The sequence below is a fragment of the Barbus barbus genome (genome assembly GCF_936440315.1).
Source record: "Barbus barbus genome assembly, chromosome: 21".
Classification (NCBI taxonomy): Eukaryota; Metazoa; Chordata; class Actinopteri; order Cypriniformes; family Cyprinidae; genus Barbus; species Barbus barbus.
Window position 1 is genome coordinate 3,194,036 of NC_136749.1, and position 20,015 is coordinate 3,214,050.

The 20,015-nt window shown below is 40.3% G+C and overlaps 1 protein-coding gene across 1 annotated transcript; it reads left to right on the forward strand.

Moving 5' to 3' along the window:
- The first annotated feature begins 1,266 nt into the window (after positions 1-1,266).
- Positions 1,267-17,730, forward strand: LOC306887762 (WD repeat-containing protein 26-like). The gene is made up of 15 exons (XM_079445771.1): positions 1,267-2,395; positions 2,496-3,290; positions 4,957-5,056; positions 6,573-6,629; positions 6,709-6,845; positions 7,954-8,051; positions 10,597-10,753; positions 11,896-12,034; positions 12,271-12,411; positions 12,489-12,608; positions 13,679-13,824; positions 13,910-13,988; positions 14,777-14,906; positions 14,992-15,186; positions 15,751-17,730. Exons 2-15 carry the CDS (start codon positions 3,070-3,072, stop codon positions 15,771-15,773), a joined length of 1,743 nt encoding a protein of 580 aa, XP_079301897.1. The 5' UTR covers positions 1,267-2,395; positions 2,496-3,069; the 3' UTR covers positions 15,774-17,730.
- The last annotated feature ends 2,285 nt before the right edge of the window (positions 17,731-20,015 follow it).

Consider the following 20,015-nt stretch of genomic DNA (forward strand, 5'->3'; position numbering starts at 1 on the left):
TCTCGTTTTTAAATAGTGGTTCTGTTTAGCCCCCTACAGTCACCTATGTAACAATTTAGTTATAGCTCAAACAACAATCGGAGATTATGGCTAGCAGTATGATACTTCAGTAGTGTTTCTATATAGCCCCCATAGTTAGTCTAACTATATAACAACTTGAATAAAGCTTAGACAATAATCAGAGGTTATGGTTAGCACTATGAAATATGCCTGAACCATGCTAGTATTTCAATAGTATTTTATCTAGCCCCCCTTCTAACACACTTCATCCTATGGGCTCATTCCGGCTACAGAAGATCCTTTTGCAACATTTCCTTAAGTACTTCAGATCAAGACCAACATCCCCCGAGATGGAGACAGGAGCTAACAATTGGAATTTGCATTGATTGAGTTAACACCTTTTGGGACAAAAGATAATTTTGCATGAAAACCACTGGAAACTGACCCGCCCTCTACAGTATATCTCTACAAAATATCTCTAAACTCTTAGAATCTGTATTACCTTTTAGTTTACTTCTTGTAAGAATGAGACCATTGTACCAGACACCCTGAGACAATTCAAATGATGCCAAACATGACTGTAAATATCATCTGCATTCATGTAGAACATTATATTCTACTATTGACCATTCTGAGTGAGTTGAGTGAGTGAAGGATGGGTGAGGGGAAGGAAGGGGATTTTCTCTCAGTGGGATGTGGAGACAGATGTCTGTATGTTAATACACTGTGTGTGTGTGTGTGTGTGTGTGTGTGTGTGTGTGTGTGTGTGTGTTGTCCATCTCAGCAGTTCAAACTATCTGAGGTTCTGTAATTCTTACAGGCGTGTCAATCCTAAATTTTTGCTTTAAGAGTATTTCACAAAGCGTTTTAGAGCTAAAACTAGCTCCTAAATCTGTGAAACGTTAGGAGTAGTGAAGAGGACTCCTAAGTCACTAAAACCAAGCCACAAACTATTCTAAAATGGCTATTGCTGGCAATCTGCCTCTGAACATAAACATTTTAGAAATATTTGATGGTAATGACCGTTTAAAAAGGTATCACCTTTGGTTTTGGAGGTTAACCCAACTCCAAATTTCCCTTGTTTTCATTAACCAGTTGGGCAAGAAGTAACAGCTGCTCTTGCATCCAGTTTTTTATTTTGTTTTTTACGTTTGCATGTATTATTATCAGCCATGATTATTCTACTCTGTTAATTAAAAGTCTGTTTATCTGCATATCCGCTAACTGTTTTTGAGAAGCATACAAGTAAGAGGCTGACAATAAGATGAACATATCCTTGTTTAATTGGTGACACTTATCTTGCATTTAAAATGAATGTGGCAATTAACATTTTTTATATTTAAACCTTTATTTGAATACGGCAACATAATATTGTGCTCTACAATATTTCCATGAATAAATCTCTGACAGAGACTATCAGCCAATCACTGTGAGCATAGTTAGTAAGCTGTCATAATAATAATAATTCATTACAATTACTTTTCTGCTTTTCTAAGCGCTCTACATTGTGAGGGGGGCTGTCTCCTCATCCTCCACCAGTGTGCAGGATCCACCTGGATGATGTGACGGCAGCCATATTGTGCCAGAGCACCCACCACACACCAGCTTACTGGTGGAGAGGAGAGAGAGTGATGAAGCCAATCAGTGTATGGGGACCATTAGGAGACCAATGGGGAAATTTGGCCAGGATAACACCCTACTCTTTTTCGAAAGACATCCTGGGATTTTTTAATGAGCACAGAGAGTCAGGACCTCGGGTTAACGTCTCATCCGAAGGACGGTGCTTTTTACTGTATTGTGTCCCTCTTCCAGCAGCAACCTAGTGTTCCCAGGAGGTCTCCCATCCAAGTACTGACCAGCCTCAACCCTGCTTAGCTTCAGTGGGCAACCAGTCTTGGGCTGCAGGGTGGTATGGCTGCTGGATATCATCCATAGCAATGAGGTCAACCCTGCCCCCTTACTCTTAGATTAAGACTTCTCTCTATTCCTCAGGAAAAGTTTGTCTCAGTAGCTTTGTGAACAGGGTTTAAGAGAAAACTCTTTTTAGGAGAACTGTTAGTGGTAAGATAAAATGTTTTGTGAACACGGGCCCAGGTCATGAAGTCTTTCTTTAAAATCCCTTCTCCTCAGGGCAAAGGTCATGTCAGGTATAGCACATCTATACCACTTATGAAAACATCACCATGGCATCACTATAGCTTTGCAGACACAGCTTAATTATTATATATTTCTGACGATGTGCTATATATAAATATTGGTAGTCCTATTACCATGTAAATACAGTCATACCCGCATTATCGGTAACGCAATTATTGGATACAAAACTTTTCTGTAAGTCAACTGGAGAAGTACCACGTCCCTACTGGAAAGAAACTGCTAAAACCAGCCTAAACTGGTTGGCTGGTCTTAGCTGGTTTAAGCTGGAAGTTGCTGGTTTTAGCTGGTCACCCAGCCTAGGACCAGACAGCCCAGCTAAAGCCAGCCAACCAGCTTAGGCTGCATATATAATAATATTAACAATCTTGTTGCCACTTCATGGCGTTAATCATTCAGAAAGTATTAAAGTATCACTGTATTGCTGTCTGACAGCATCAGTACTTTCTGTTACAGACTGTACAGCACTTTTCTTGAGTGTGGCTTTACGATTCTAGAGAGCTCAAGGTTGTTGCGGCGCATCCGGTGACGTCATCGCGCACCGATCGACGTCCATAATGGACTTGCAGCTGTTCTCTGACAAACAATAACAGAGCAGCGAGCGAGCGGCGGTAGCTTCCGTGTCTCTAATCGCGCTGATATCGAGCCTGTGAGGCGTCTCGACTCTGACATCTGACTCTGACTCTGGCCTCCGCTGCCTCCTCCTCCGACTCGGAAACCGGCGGAGCTTCGCCGCCCCCGCGGAAGAAAAGCCGAGGCTCGGCGGCGGAGGGAGCAGGAGAGAGCGGGGCGTCTGCTGCCGGGATCACGGGCCTCTCTGCGGCGTCTCTCCCAACCCCCCACCAGCGCTCGGCCATCCGTCTCGATAACAGCTCGCAGTCGCGCAGATCCGCCGCTGTAAACGCGTTTTATAACATGCAGGCCAACGGGACCGGAGGACAGGAGCCGGAGCCGGAGCTGTCCTGCAGGAACGGGGAGTCCTCGTCCTCCGCCGCGGGAGCGGTGCACTCCAACGGGCTGCCGTCCACCGAGAGCCCGGCGTCAGACACCAGCTCGAAGAAGAAGAAACGACTGTCCCAGAGCGACGAGGACGTGATCCGGCTGATAGGGCAACATCTCCACGGGCTAGGACTCAAGTAAGCGACGCTTGTTATTTCCGGATGAAGCCATGATGCTGTCAGCGGCGTGTTTGTGTTTTCATCATGCTGACAGTCGGGTTTTTGTTATGTATCACTGGTGTTTTAATGTTTTGAAGACCGTGGCACTGGTGTTTTGTCTTGTAACGATGCTTCTCGTAAGGTGTCAGTGCTGTTTGTGTTGCCATGATCGTGTCAGAAGTGTTTGTGTACCGAGTCAGTGGTTTTATTGGTTTTTAATACCAGTGTCGGTAGTGATCGTGATATTACTATTTTGTAACGTCAGTGGATTTTTTTTTTTAGATTCGTGGTGTTTTTGTCTTTTGAGATAGTGTCAGTGGATTTTTTTTTTAATTCAAGATTATTATTATTATTATTTTAATATTTCAGTGCTGTTATTGTCTCCATGATCGTGTCAGCGGTGTTATTGTGTTGTCAGGATGGTGTCAGTAGTGTTTTTGTTACATGCTGTTTGAGGCTTTTGATTTTTTTAAGTTATTAGTGGTGTTTTTTATTTCATGAAGATGTCAGCAGAGTTTTTGTCGCATGTCAGTGGTGTTATTGTTTTTTAATAACCGTGTGAGTGCTGTTTTGGGTTGTCATGATGGTGTCAGCGGTGTTTTCTGCTTTAATAATAGTGTAATAATAGTGACTGTTAAGATGTTGCTGTGGTATTTTCATGCTATTGTTTCTCTAAATTACCAGGCACTATAATATAATATTGTTTTAGCCAATACAGTGTAATTTAATGTTGCTACAGAACTCAAAGAGCCAGGACTGGACAGAGTATCATATAACAAAAAGACAAATAACAACTTAAAAAAAACAAGAACTGTTTTTTAATAAAATCTGAATTTGAAAAGTAAAAAAAAAAAACACGTGTATATACATATTTAGTTTAGTTCAGTTGTTATTGTTGACAAGGTAACAGATTTATTGCGTCTTCAGGGCTCACAAAATTTCAAACTTTATTCAGCAAGGATGTGTTAAATGGATAAAATTGATAGTAAAGGCTTCTATTGTTAGAAAATATTTCTATTTTGAATAAATGCTGTTCTTTTAAACTTTTTAAAAAATTAAAAAAAAAGTTTTTTCTAACTCTGTCGTGACATCATCTCTATAGCGGTTTACCCGAGCATTGCTATTCTTTCCCTTTTACTGCGGCATTCAATCAAATGGCTTCCCAGCTCATTTTTGTGTGCGCGAGGCACATTATTTCTTCTGCGCGCTCAGCTGAGAGGGAACACTGCGTGGGAGCCCTGTATTTAAGGCCCGTCGGGCAGGGCAGTGATACATTTTGGTAGCCCGACTGGAAAACACAATAGCCCCGGGACGTCGGGCTAGCGATTTTGCGAGCCCTGGTCTTGCTGTCCTGTTCTCTTTCGGTGTTGAAAAGCTGGTGAACTGCTGGTGCTCCGCACAGTTTACAGTGAGTTGAGTAGGAGTAGTGTTCCTTTCTAGGAAATGACACGTTCAGGAGTTTATTTGTTAATTATTGTGTTCATGAATCAAATACTGACTTCTTGTTGCTAGGAGATTGGAACTCTGTCTGTCTGTGTGTGCAAAAGTATAAAATTCTGAATCAATTCTGTAATCCTGAGGCTGTAATCATGTGAAAGAAGTGTGAATTCACTTTAAAATCTTTCTTTCTTTTGTCTTGTTTCAGTCAAACTGTGGACCTGTTGATGCAGGAATCAGGCTGTAGACTTGAGCATCCCGCTGCTACCAAGTTCAGGAATCATGTGATGGAGGGGGAGTGGGAAAAGGTGAGGCTTCATGTGGCCAGTCTAGGAAATGTCTTAACATTGTGGCATGCAGATGAGAGACCACTGGCATGTTTTGTTTACTAGTCTTGACGTCAGAATGAAAAGAGTTATTAAAATGCTGTAACACTGATGGCCTCAGATTTGAATGCTGTGTTACTGAGTGACTGACATATGGTTACCATAGTACTTACATAACTAAAGTAGTTTAAAGAATGGCATGGTGTTACTCTGATACAGATCTGAATAACAAGCCATTGTCACGATGACAACCTTCATTCGTCTTGTTTTCTGTCTGCCGTGTATGTGCATCATCCATCTTTTTAATCACTGCATCTTAAGCAAGTTGTTCTAACTATCACATCTTTTTACAGTATGCATGCTGGATCTCATACATGATGCACAATTTTTGGATTATGAATTTTTGGAAAAAAAAAAAATCAAATAAATCAAATAATTTAACAACAGGCTTTAGAGGATAGTGGATGCAATAAGAATGGTTTTCCAGCAACAACTAAAGTATTAAGCAATAGTTCACCCAAAAATGACAATTTACTGAAAATATCCTCACCCTCAGGCCATCCAAGATGTAGATGAGTTTGTTTCTTCATCAGGTTTGTAGAAATGTGTCTCTGCATCAGTGTCTCAGCAATGGATGCTCTGCAGTGAATGGGTGCCGTCAGAATGAGAGTCCAAACAGCTGATAAAAACATCACAATAATCCACACCACTCCAGTCCATCAGTTAACCTCTGGAGAAAGCTGCGTGTTTGTAAGAAGCAAATCCATCATTAAGACGTTTTAACTGTAAACTATTGCTTTTGGCTAAAATATGAGTCCATAATAACGCTTCCTCCAGGGAATTAGGCAAGAAATCTGCACCTGCACTGTTTACAAGCCAAAACAGTCCAAAACAAATATGTGAGTGGATTTTGATGTGAGAGACAACAGGAGATGGACTTTTTCACTGGAGGAAGCGTTATTATGGACTCATATTTTGGCCAGAAGTGATGGTTTAAAGTTAAAACATGTTAATGATATATTTGTTTCTTACAAACACACAGCTTTTGTCTTGACAAGATGTTAACTGATGGACTGGAGTGGTGTGGATTATTGTGATGTGTTTATCAGCTGTTTGGACTCTCATTCTGACGGCACCCATTCACTGCAGAGCATCCGTTGCTGAGACACTGATGCAGAGACACATTTCTACAAACCTGATGAAGAAACAAACTTGTCCACATCTTAGATTGTCTGAGGGTGAGTACATTTCCAGCAAATTTAAATTTTGGGGTTAAATATCCCATTAAAACAGTTATACAATAATGCAGTGGAATCAGAGCTGGAACCAGGATCATTAAACTGCTTATGATTCCCATAAATAGCTAGAAGGATTGCACTTTATGGGTGTTTCTAAACTTTGCCCTTTTTGTGTATGTAATGGTCATATGGGTCACAACAAGCCAAACAAGCAACAGAACTTGTGAAAACTCAGTTAATCTGTCTGTGGTTTCTAACAGGCTGAGAGTGACCTCAACGAGCTGAAAGCACTGATGCATTCACCCAGCGCTGTGGTGGTAAGAGTCCAAAGTCCTCTGAACATCTCCACCATCCGCTGTATGAAAGTCCTGACTGATTTTCTCCTGTGTTGCTCAGCGGATGAAGTTCCTGCTGCTGCAGCAGAAGTATCTGGAGTATCTGGAGGACGGGAAGGTTCTAGAAGCGCTGCAGGTGCTCCGAGCCGAACTCACTCCGCTGAAGTACAACACTGAACGCATCCACGTCCTCAGCGGGTATCACACTTCACTCCTATTTTGGGGGCATTAGAACAACGATGTCATTTCCTCATTTTTATTTTTGAATGTCTTATGCATAGGTGTCCTGTCTGTCATAAGAAAGCAAGTTTACTCTGACCTTTGAAAGAAATTCTGCCTGCGTGCTGCCACTCCTGTTATAGAGGCCACACACAGAGGGAAAAAAATGTTTTTAAGAACCCTCCAAAGATTGGGTACTGGTAAAAGTTCTACTAAAAAAGGCAAATAAATGTTTGTTCTTTTTTTGTTACAATTTCTTTTAAGGTGAGGTTGTTACAGTGTAATAAGTATTGAGTAATATGAATTAACTTAATGTACTTTCTGTATCATGGTCAAGATTAGGGTTTGGTTTAGGGTTAGTTTCTTGTAATTATGACACATTTATTGTGAAGAGTCAAGTAGGTCATGAAAAACGTAATTTTAGACCTCTGCAGGGTTATTATCGCTAACAAAAAACTAAAACTATATGAAAACATTTTCATTTCTTGAAATTAAGCAAACTTTAACTGAAATAAAGTATAAAATAACTTTTAAAAATCATTTTATTTCAGATAGTTGTCAAAGCAAACCTTTCTCAATTTGATTTAATTTACTAAAACTAAATAAACTAAAACTTGTATAAACCTATTTAAAAAAACACAACAAAATTACTAACATTTTAACCAAAACTGACTTCTTTTCTAAGAATTGTGAGTAAAAGTCACAATTACATTTCAATTTTTGTTATTCAAGCTTGCATAGAAAACCGAAAATATATTAAAAAGAAAAATCTAATTTAAAATACAAACAAAAACTATAATAGTATATCAATTATACCAAAATAGCACTTTTTCAATGAGAATAGTAAAAGGATTATTCATATGATTAATATGATTTGCAGAATATTAATCCAGATTCAGAATTTCAACTTCCCGTGTGTATTTTTTTTAAACTCTTTTCTTTTCTAATCTAATTTGTGCTTCAGAGTGACTCACAAATGAGGCATAAACTGAGTTCCAGTCTAACAGCTCTGTGGCTCCAGGCTCATTTGATCAGTGTGCAGAGAGTTTATGTGCTGTGCTGTTGTTCATCATGATGTCTGCTGTAGGTACCTGATGTGCAGTCATCCCGATGACCTGCGGGCTAAAGCTGAGTGGGAAGGCAAAGGGACGGCCTCACGATACAAACTGCTCGACAAGCTGCAGAGTGAGTTCACTTACATTTACATTTATTCATTTAGCTGACGCTTTTATCCAAAGTGACTTACAATTGCTATATATGTCAGAGGTCGCACGCCTCTGGAGCAACTAGGGGGTTAAGTGTCTTGCTCAGGGACACATTGGTGTCTCACAGTGGATTCGAACCCGGGTCTCTCACACCAAAGGCATGTGTCTTATCCACTGCGCCATCACCACCCTTAAACACATACTGCCTTTGACTCCTGTAACCATCACAAATAAACATGCTCGTGTGGAAATTTAGGGGAAATATGAGTAAATGGTCAAAGCTTGGACACTTCACCATATTGCATTATTAATTCATGAATTATTATAACTTGATTATTACACTGTGGACAGGACTGAATTAAAGAGCTGAAGTGGGATGTCGAGTGTTATTTGAATGGTATGTGAATGTTGCTATCATACTAATTAATGTCATTTGAGCAAACAGGATATTTGAACAACATATTCGACAAAACGTAAAAGTCATAAAAGTCCACTACTGCTGTTTGAGCTGTTGATGTCACTTCCTGCAGGATGCTGTCGTTCAGGCGCTAACTTGTTAGTTGAAGGGTTATTATAAAAGACTAACAGTAATGGATGTGATATTAGGGAGAGGAGTAACCTGTTGCTGGTCAAAGAAGACTGGCCTTTTAAAAATTGCTTGTAAATCTTTTCGTCAGATTGTTGTCTTTCAGGTTTTGTTTTTGCACTGACGTCAGAGGCCATTTATCGGAGCAATTTTTGATTGAAAAATAATAATTTATGGATAGTTTTGGCAATGTTCACTCAAACTAAGGTGGATCATTTCAGATCAGTGAGGCCTACAATAAATCAGTTTGAAAACCTGTGCTTATTGAAGGAAAACGAAATAGTCTAAATCCAATATTTGGTGATAAAATAACATGAGAGATTTTCAAGCCATTTTCTTTGTAGCCTGAATATTTTTGAGTGTACTGAAGTGTAACAAGGTGAAAAAATGCAAAAAAGTACAAACATGAAGTATGTTTTAGTCCAATGCGATAACATTTACTAGCATTTTTCAGAAAAAGAAATCCTCTCTGGGTCACACAACATGTTAAAATGTTTTGTTTAAAACTTTTCAGTTAATAATTGTTGTTTATACTACGGGGCCGTTGAATGCTTGAATCTGATTGGCTGACGAACGTTCTGAGGTGTGCAATTATTTTCAGGGAAACGCACGGCGAACGTAGTTCCAGGCAGCTCTCTTGACCGCATTACAGTTCCATATCACTTCGCATAGTTAACTGTAATAACGGAAATTAGCATACAGTAGTGCTAACGTTACCTATACAGCACACAGGACTAACAAAAACAACAACATGACAGACATTTCTCACTAGCGAGGTAATAACAGCGCTGCATCTTAAAGCAGACTTACAGTTTAGAGACGGTGCTTCAGAACACTGTTGAGGGACACACAGAGGTAGCCTAATTCATACAAGCTCTCTCTCTCTCTCTCTGTTTCTCTTTCTGTGTCTCTGTCTCTCTCGCTCTCTTTCTAATAACTTCATTATTAACTGCATTAGTCTGCTATCAACGGCTCAAGCCTCCATTGCCAGCTTTAAAATGACGTTTTGGAACTAGCAAAAGAGTCGTTGGATGAGATGCGGAAGAAATAATCCTACTCACAATAGCGATTTAAGTAGAAAAACCGGACGAATCCCTTGAAATATATCATCTGATCGATGTCTTGAGGTGTGGCAACCGTAGTATAAGCGGAATAATTGACTCCGGACCGTTGAATTATTAGAAAAATAATGCACACCCGAGGTGTAACGGCCACTCCGCTTCGCGTCGTGGCCGCATCACCACCTCGGGTGTGCATTATTTTTCTAATAATTCAACGGCCCGTCGTCAATTATTCCTTACATATTGTATATATCTTAATAAATGGCCAATTTTTCATATTAGAAGTTAGGCTTAATTATTTAATTGAAACTATTTAAAACTCACCTCAATGTTCATTTAATTGTGATTTTAAAAAACTAAGACGTTTCTGTATTTTAAGAAAAGTGAGTTTAGTATTTATGAATTAATGTATGAGAGGCTGTGCTATATTGTGACTATAGTAACAAGTACGCACACATAATAAATGTTTATAATACATATAATACATTAAGCTACTGCCAGAAGATCTTGACAAAACAAAACTTATTTAATCATGATTTCGACATGAATATGCACTGCTCAGAAATGATTTTCTATCTGAGAATTATTATTATTATTATTTGTTTAAACATTATTATTCACTTTTTCATTAATTCTGTTCACTTCTTCCTCTTTTTTTTCCCTTTGTACAGTTTCATGTAATTCTTTTTTTCAGCTAGGGTTCGGGTCAGTTCTATTTCAGTTCAGCCAATCCAGGAGATGAATTGATTTGGGGTGGAGGGTCCTGCGTAGTCTTTCACTTGATGTCCTGTGTTGGCTGAATTCAGATGAAACTGAGTCTAACCCTCCGCGGGCTGTCTGCTCCATCTCTGTGTCTGTCTCTCGTATCTCTCACACAGCGTACCTGCCCCCGTCTGTGATGCTGCCGCCCCGCCGTCTACAGACGCTCCTGCGCCAGGCTGTGGAGCTGCAGAGAGATCGCTGTCTCTACCACAACACCAAACTGGACAGCGGACTGGACAATGTGTCTCTGCTCATAGACCACGTGTGCAGCAGGTACCGTTTGGCAGATTTATATTCTCAGTATTTATGCAAATGAAATGAACAAGGTCAGATGTGAGCTCTGTTCCAAACTCTAGTGAGCTGCTTCGCTGTCTGCAAGCATCGTTTTAATATTTGATAGCACTTTAGATTAGGGACACGTATTCACTCCCTCAGTAAACTCCTAATTTGCTACTTTTTGATAGTAAATGAGGAGTTTATGGTTTGAAGTAATGGTTTGGCAACTAATTAAATAGTTGAACACGCATGCAATGTGACGTCTTGATCTGCTTCATCTCTGCATGCGCTGTGAGAAGGGGTTGCTTAGAGCGTGCATTTGGGATCGTTTAGCAAGATCTTTAATGAGAAGCTTTTATGAACCATATGCCAACAAAGGAGAAGCTTTATGGGCAGATAAAGCTTGATTGTTTACCTTTTGAAAACTAAGAAATCAATATGTAAATATTAGTATTATAATGTTACAGTTAAAAATAATTAAAATAATTATTTTAATTGTTTCTGCAATTTTTTTCACAATACTACTTAGCTTTATATATAAAAAAGCTTTTTTTATTATTATTATTTCCTATGCAGATGTGCTCCCCTACAGAATAACCTTTAATCAATATAGAATGATTAATTCTTTCCCAAATGGAATGTAAATGTGTGTTTTTTCATATTGCAATATAAATTGCAGAAAAACTAAATATTGCAATGTCATTTTAGACCAGTATATGTGCATATTCTCGTTCAAAATGCTGAATTATTCATATAAACCTAGTTATTTTGTCTTAGTTGAACGTAAACAGACAAGACAGACGCTCAGATTTATGCAGAAATATGGGATCTGTGCTATGTAAATAGGCCTGTCACTCTATTATTTTGCCAATAAAAATCTGAAAAATCACTCACTGCTCTGAATTTGTCTTTGTTATGGTTTAATCGAATACTTGAAGTCATGTTTACTTCTTTTGAGAAGGCTACATGCTATTATTATAATTAACTTAGCAACAGCGAATATGTTTGTCCTCTGATGCCAAAATTAGTGTGAAATTTCACTGGTCCTGAAACGGCTCGGCTCACTTTGTGTTGGAACAGAGCATATTGTGTCATTTTGTTTGTCGGGCTCTCTAAAACGCGTTGACTGTGATCTCCAGGAAGCAGTTCCCCTGCTACACCCAGCAGATCTTGACAGAGCACTGCAATGAAGTCTGGTTCTGTAAATTCTCCAACGACGGCACCAAACTGGCCTCGGGGTCCAAAGACACCACAGTCATCATATGGCAGGTTGACCCTGTGAGTGACCTTTCCCTCATCACCATGAAATAACCAGTGTTGGATAGATTACTTACTAATTGTAGTCGTTAACGTAATCCATTACATTACACATTTGAGTTTGACTCAACGTCAACGTTACATTACGTCTGATTACGTAATCCAGATTACATGTAATCAGTTACCACCCAGCACTGGAAATACTGGAGTCTTCTGCTGAGAGTCCGAGAGTCTGATGGTCTGAGGTGTTTTGACAGGACACTCATCAGCTCAAGCAGCTTAAGACGTTGGAGGGTCATGCCTATGGGGTTTCCTACCTGGCCTGGAGCCCCGATGACACGCATCTGATAGCGTGCGGCCCAGACGACTGCTCTGAGCTCTGGCTGTGGAACGTGCAGGTGAGGGTCTCGCCTGCTCAGATTCATTCCAGCGGCTCATCTCGTCTCGCGTTTAATCTGCCGCTCTGCTCCTCCAGACAGGGGAACTGAGAACCAAAATGAGCCAGTCCCATGAGGACAGCCTGACCAGCGTGGCCTGGAATCCAGACGGCAAGCGTTTCATTACCGGAGGTCAGAGAGGCCAGTTCTACCAGTGTGTAAGTGCCGCTGTACAGTTACAGTGCTCTCGCATAATAATTAGGAGAATCTCGTTAGCAAATGTCCAGGTCATATTTCAGCCTGACATCAAAAGGAAAAAAAAAGAGAGAAATCATATTGACATTTTATTTAGCATTAGGTAGAGTATTGGCCTTTGGTAGTAACTGGATATACTTTTTTTAATGCACAATTAACTTTTTTAAAACCAATTTAAAAGTCTTTCTAATTATTGATCACACAAACACTGTAATATTTTTTATTATTAAACTTACGTAGTAATATTATTATTACTTACACTTTTTTTATATTAATGTAAAGAGAATTTGCATTAATTTTCATGAAAATAATTAAAAAATATAATTAAATATACATATAAGTAAAAATATACAAAAAAATGCACTGCTGTTCAGAAATTTGGGATCGTAAGATTTTTTTATGCTCACCAGGGCTGCATTTAATGAATCAAAAATACAGTAAAAACTGTAATATTGTGAAATATTATTACAAATTAAAATAACTGTTTTCCATGTGAATATATTGTAAAATGTAATTTATTTCTGTGATCAAAGCTGTATTTTCAGCATCATTACTCCAGTCTTCAGTGTCACGTGATCCTTCAGAAATCACTCTAATATACTGATTTGCTGCTCAAGAAACATAATTATCAGTGTTGAAAACAGTTGTGCTGCTTCATAATTTTCTGGAAACCATGATGTGTGTATTTTTTAAGGATTCTTTGAATTTAAATTTATTTGAAATGGAATATCAGTGTTTTTACTGTCACTTTTGATCTATTTAATGCATCATAGCTGAATAAAAGTATTCATTTCATTTACTCCTACCAAAGCTTTTAACAAACTTGTATGTGTGTCTATATTTGCAGTGAAATATGAGATTCACACATTGAGAATTCTGGTGCATTTTAAGGCTCGCATTGCTAAGGAAAGGGAAAGGGGGAAGTGGTGTGTGGCCAAGTGTGGTGACCCATACTCGGAAAGTGTGCACTCAGTAGTGAACATGCATCTGGAGCAGTGATGGTAAATGGTGACGTGTTGATGTTATTGATCAGGATATGGAAGGAAACCTGCTGGACTCCTGGGAGGGTGTTCGTGTTCAGTGTCTGTGGTGTCTGAATGACGGTAGGACAATGCTGGCCTCTGATACACACCAGCGCATCCGGGGATACAACTTTGATGATCTGACCGACAGGAACATGTATGTTGACTGCGTTTATCACTCATAGATCCTGCTATGGCTTTTGTTGGTAAAAGTTATGAGGATGTGTTGATGTCTCTCACAGAGTTCAAGAGGACCATCCGATAATGTCCTTCACCGTGTCAAAGAACGGGAGATTAGCTCTGTTAAATGTTGCAACTCAGGTGAGTATGAAAACACGGCTGTTTTTAAGTCTAGTGTTTCATAATGTGAAGTTTTTTTTGTGCTTATGCCTCACTTGTGATTCATTTATGAATAGTCTGAGATTCTGGTGTGATTCTAAAGTACTATAAATAAAAGTGCGTTCAGGGAATCACCGTAATTAGGATTCTGACTTGTAAAAAATGCTGCCGTCCTCATAGAACTCTTAATTAAAACTTATAAACTCAGAATTTTCGGAATGCAGAAACACTCAAAACGACAGCTTCAGCAGTAAAATGTATTTTTTTGGTAATATTTCAGTTAGCAATTCTTCTAACTGACCACACAATTGTTAATGTTACAATAATGCAATAAATATCTGAAAATAAATGCAATGCATACACTATAGTTTAGAGTAGTGAGCACAGAGCTGTATAACTAATGTCCTATTAAAAATGTGTTAATTTGCATTATGATAGTTTTTTATTAATTACTGGTTATCAGTTTGGCGTTGTGCACTGTAATTTTGAATCTGATGATGTAAACGGCTCACAATGTTCAGTTGTCGTCTGTTAATTGCAGTAATTAAGAACATGGTGTGAACATACCAAAAAAACCGAGAACGCTGATGAGATGAAGAACGAGTGTTTCATTTACCATATTATCTAACAATTGGCTATTTTTCCATTCAATTTCAGTATAATAAATATATACCATTTAATGCAAAACTAATGGTAACTCTTTACAGTAAGTTAACTACATTGGGTAAATTGAACTAAAAACTAAAGAAGCGCTGTGTTGGTGTCTGCAGGGAGTTCATCTGTGGGACCTGCAGGACCGGGTTTTAGTCAGGAAGTACCAGGGTGTGACTCAGGGCTTCTACACCATCCACTCCTGTTTTGGCGGCTACAACGAAGACTTTATCGCCAGTGGCAGTGAAGGTAAGATCGTCTGCGTCTCAGTATAATGGACTGAATGCATCCAGCAGAGAGCTGATGGGGTTTGTGATCTGCGTGTTCTCTCTAGACCACAAAGTTTATATCTGGCACAAGCGCAGCGAGCTGCCCATAGCCGAGCTGACGGGTCACACGCGCACGGTCAACTGCGTGAGCTGGAACCCCGCGCTGCCGGGCCTGATGGCCAGCGCCTCGGATGACGGCACCTTGAGGGTCTGGGGTCCCGCACCCTTCCTGGACTCCCAGGAGCCCGAGGGGCTTACGGGTATGAACCTCCTCATCAGTCAAAATGCTGCTCGTTTGTTGTAGCAATAAATAAAATTGTGTTTTTGTGTTTTAACTAGTGCTGTCAAACGATTTATGTTTACATAATATATGTGTGTATACTGCATGTGTACACACACATGCATGTATATATTTAAGAAAAATGTTATGTTAATATATTAAATATATTTATAAGAATATAAATGTATATACATGTAAATATTTTCAAAATATATAGTGTGTGTGTATTTATATATACATAATAAATATACACAGTACATATATTATGTAAACAAACTTATTTTTGGATGCGATTAATCATTTGACAGCACTAGTTTTAACCCTTTGAACTGGAGCAGCGAGCTAATTTCCTAAAAAAACACTCTCTTGACACAAAATAGGTGACAAATCTGGACTTTCTGATTCAACTCGTAACTATAGCTTTTAAATATGCTTGTGTAATTCAAATGGATTTAATTCAGATTCAGGAATTAAACTGAGCTTAATGTTTGTTGGTAATGTTGCTGTGGTTCTGGTCTCCATCTCTGCTTCTGTTCTCCTGTAGAGTGCTATAGCATGGACAGTTGATGTTGACTCCGGAGCAGATGTCCACTTTGGAAAATATACAGTGAGACACACTATAGACTTTGTGAATAAAGAACGAGAAATGAAGTAAATCTAACGGCAGACAGATGTTTCCTGGCGGTTTCACATCCCCACCCGCAGCGCAGCGGACACATGAAGCCGGCGGCTGCCCTTCACCATCTGACTTCACATCTGTGTGTGTGGCGGCACCAAACGCACACGCTACACGCCTCGCAGAGGACACACCCCTCCTCGGCTCAAGCCCCTCCCCCTATTCCCTACTCTGCATCCTGAGTGGACGACTGCCTCCTGAAGCCACACCCACTCAAACAAACACACACACATGGACAAACATCGTTCAGATCGTTATTTATTACGGCTTTAATTTATTATTGTGAATGAATCAAGGCCTCAGGCTTGCTTTGTGTTCTGTACAATATTCACTCAGCGAGGGGACAAAAAAAACTCACGTAACTCTCGCACGTGTTGGAGAGAGAACAAATCATATCTTTATTTTTCAGCATGAACTTCTTTTAGCCACCTCGTATGCTTGAAAGTAAGTGTCTTCACCAGCAGATATAAGATATTGTTTTCGTTTCCCTCATGACAATTTTAAATGACTGAACTTACAGGCATTTTTTTAACTGATTGATATTTGTTTCGATTCGAAAAGTCCGATCATGACCCCACTATTTTCATTGCTTATGGTACTTTATTCTGAGAGCGGGAAGTGATGGATTGTTATTCTTTAGTCTTGAGGTGCAAGATTTAGGAAGAAAGACGCATAACAGGGCAGGACAAAACAGGTTGTTTTTTGGTAACGGGGTTGAAGACAAACTAATCTAGGCTCGCTAAGACTCAGCATGCTAATGAGCCGACGTCACGTTCCACATGTAAATACGGGCCTTCAGCGTGCATACTTTGCCTTCGTTAGGTGTTCGTGACGTGCTTGAGGTCATTATTGCAGTGAATGTTCAGGCTCTCGGTGAGAGACGAGTGATTATGTCATGGTAAGTACGTCAGAACGGACTCCCAAATGTTTCTGAGGTCAGTTTCCATGATGTTCGTCCGTTTTTTTTTTTTTTTTTTTGGGTCCACCCCCCCCCCCCCCCCTTCGGTCTCTTTTCCTCTCGTATAATCACATCTTGACTTTTTATTTTTGTTTGTTTTTTTTGTTTGTTTTTTAAATGCTTTTCAGACATGTATATGATTACTCATCAGCTTTTCTTAGTTTTATTGGCTTTTAATTTGGGTTGATTTATTTGCTTTGCTTTATTGCTTTTCCCCTTGTATTATCTTATAAGAAATGTCTTGGCAAGTGGCCTCTTAAATGCTTTTTTCTATTGGTGAATTTCTTATACTTTCGTACCATATGATGCAGTAGTACACGCAGGTGTACCCATAATGATTTAGGTATTCAGAGTGTCATCACTCGCCTACTATGATTTATTCTGTAATTATGAGCTCTTCATATACATATATATGAAGAATCAATATATATATATATATATAAATATGTGTGTTTCTTGCCATGTATCCTCCCTTACAAATGTTAACCGTTTCTCACCTGCATCAGGTAAACTCCTTGTACAGGTTATTTGCTCCCTGACCAGCCGAACCTGTTCTGTTAGCGAGGAGTGATGCGCACAAACGAAAAGACAAAACAGGTGCATGCAGAAACACCCTCACACTTATGCGAGATCTCACCGAATCGTGGTGTTGTATGTTCTGGTTTATGCAACTGAACTTTCCTTTCCTTCTGAATATTTGTGTTTCATTTCAGTCTTAGTTTGACTTTCTTGTGCTCTGAGGCGGGGTGACGGTAACTGTAGCGCCCTGGCGGAGTTCTGGGCTACGACTAAGTTTATTGCAGTCAGGTTCTGATGATCTGTTTTGCATTTCAGTGTGTTATTATTCTAAGTGATTGTACTATTATGTAATGTTCTGTAGGAGAGGTATTATGTATACATACTTTAAATAAAGCATTCAGGGTTTTAAACTATCCAGCGTAAACCGTCACTTTTGTTAGATGAATGGTTTCTGGCATAATTTGGAATCAGTCCTGAAGACTGAAGAGCCTGTTTGATGAACTTGAATGTTTATGACTTTCAAAGGTTTAGATTTTGATATTTTCTTAAGTACACACCTGGAAAAATCTTACTTTTTAATGCTAACATTAAAACTATTAAGAAATTGTCTCAGTTACTAACATAACCTCAATTTCCTGAGATAACAGGAACGAGCATTGTGTCAGATTAGCTCCATCTCTTTGTAATCCTGAAGCCTGATTGAATCACGTTTGTGCAGCTGCATGAACGAATGGCATTTCAGCCCGCCAAAACCGGTGGAGCCAACTGCCTATTAAAAGTTGGCACTGAATGCATTTCATCAGAATCTTTCTCCACTCCTTAGTTCAATCTGCCCGGCACATGCACTTTCTTCAGCGAACGAAAGTTGTGTTGTGCACAGGCCGCCTCACCAGCCTGTACAGAAGCTGCGACCCCTTGGTGGTTTACGTAGGCTACCACTATCATGTTGTCCGAACAGACCAAGACATGGTACCCCTTCAGGTCTGGCAGGAAGGCTCTGAGTGCCAGAAGAACTGCCATCATTATCAGGCAATTGATACACCAGTGCTGCTCCTGGATTGACCAGGAGCTGATCGCTGGTCTGCCCATGCACAGAACTCCCTAACTTGTGTTGGAGGTGTCTGTCGTGACTACCCTCCTCCTGGAGACCAGCCTCAAATCCGTTCCTGCCCGGTACAGATGAGGGGCTTTTCAAGGGGCCGGGGCCAGGGCCTTGACATAGCTGTGGGTTCTTGAGGCGTCCCAAGTGTGGGACAGGACCTGGGATTTCAGCATGTGAAGCAGGCACACTCCCTTCTGTCTCGGGGGAAGAGGGCCGCATCGACTTCGTAAAGGTGTGTGTACCTGAAACTGAATCAGGATACTGGCAAGCCACCAATTCAAACGCAAATAACAAAAATGGTCTGCGATCTTGATATGAAAGTATGCATCTGTCAGATCCACCGACAAAAAACAATTCCCTGTGAAAATTTGTGAGAGGATTTGTTTTAAGGTTAACATCCTGAACTGCTGCTTTATCCTTGCTTGGAGCAAGGATGGGCCTGAGGCCACCACTCTTTGCAACTAGGAAGTAGCAGCTGTAAAACCCTGACTCGCTGTGAGCTGCCAGAACCGTTTCCATGCCACTCTTTGCCAGCAGACTCTCTACTTTGGATTGGAGAATGCAAGCTCCACTGCCGCGGACCGAAGTTTGAACCTCACCCCTGAAACAAGTTCTGTGAGTGAATATGAGTGAGTGGCCTCATTTGATTGTTTCCAATACCCACTTTGACACACCTGGAATGGCTTCCCAAGCCTGCCTTTGGGTGGTGAGGAGTCGGGCTGATACTTACACTGTTGCGAAGAGGAGAATTCGTTGATGCTGGCATAGCAGGCTTCTGAGTGGACGAGGCCCCCTGGAGACTTGAAGCAGCAGCTGAGCTGAATCGTTTTGGCAGGCAGTGGTGCATGGCTTGAGACAACTTCTGAGCCGAGACTGTGGAGTCAAGGAAAGCTGTCTTGTCAGTGTCCTTGATCTCCGTTAAATTCAGCCAGAGGTGGCACTCAAGAACCACCAGGTTGGCCACTGCCTTAGAGCTGGGGTGTCAAACTCAATTCCTCAGCCCTAATTAAAAACACCCATGATCCAGCTAATCACGTCCTTCAGGCTTATTTGAAAAATACAGGGTTTGTGTGTTGGAGCAGGGTTGGAACTAAACTCTGCAGGGCTGCGGCCCTCCAGGAACTGAGTTTGACACCCCTGCCTTAGAGGCACGCAGCTTCTCATACCTCTTATCCTCAGCACCACCAACGGAGGTGAGGATAGCTGATGCTGAAGAGTTGAGTAGGGGGCACAGCACAACCTAGTACATTCATTGTGATCTTCAGGAAAGAACGGGGCAGGTTTCTTCCAACTTGCTGCAGAAACCATTCATCAAGTAGGCTGCAGGCAGGCTCATCTCAATGAGTGCAGCCTCTGCATGGGCTTTGCACGAACAGGCAATGCACATCTGAGGAGTGCTCTGCATGTGCCACATATGTGGCGTTGCATTTAGTAACAAACGGCACAATAAATACGTTACCCTGGACCACAAAACCAGTCTCAAGTAGCACGGTTATAGCCAAAATTATAGATTTTTCTTTTATGTCAGAAATCATTAGGATATTAAGTAAAGAC

Excerpts from the sequence above, each read along its gene's own strand:
- LOC306887762 (XM_079445771.1), top strand. The coding sequence starts at position 3,070 with ATGCAGGCCAACGGGACCGGAGGACAGGAGCCGGAGCCGGAGCTGTCC. Across the intron at positions 3,291-4,956 it reads CTCCACGGGCTAGGACTCAA|TCAAACTGTGGACCTGTTGA; the intron begins GTAAGCGACGCT and ends GTCTTGTTTCAG. Across the intron at positions 13,989-14,776 it reads TGTTAAATGTTGCAACTCAG|GGAGTTCATCTGTGGGACCT; the intron begins GTGAGTATGAAA and ends TGGTGTCTGCAG.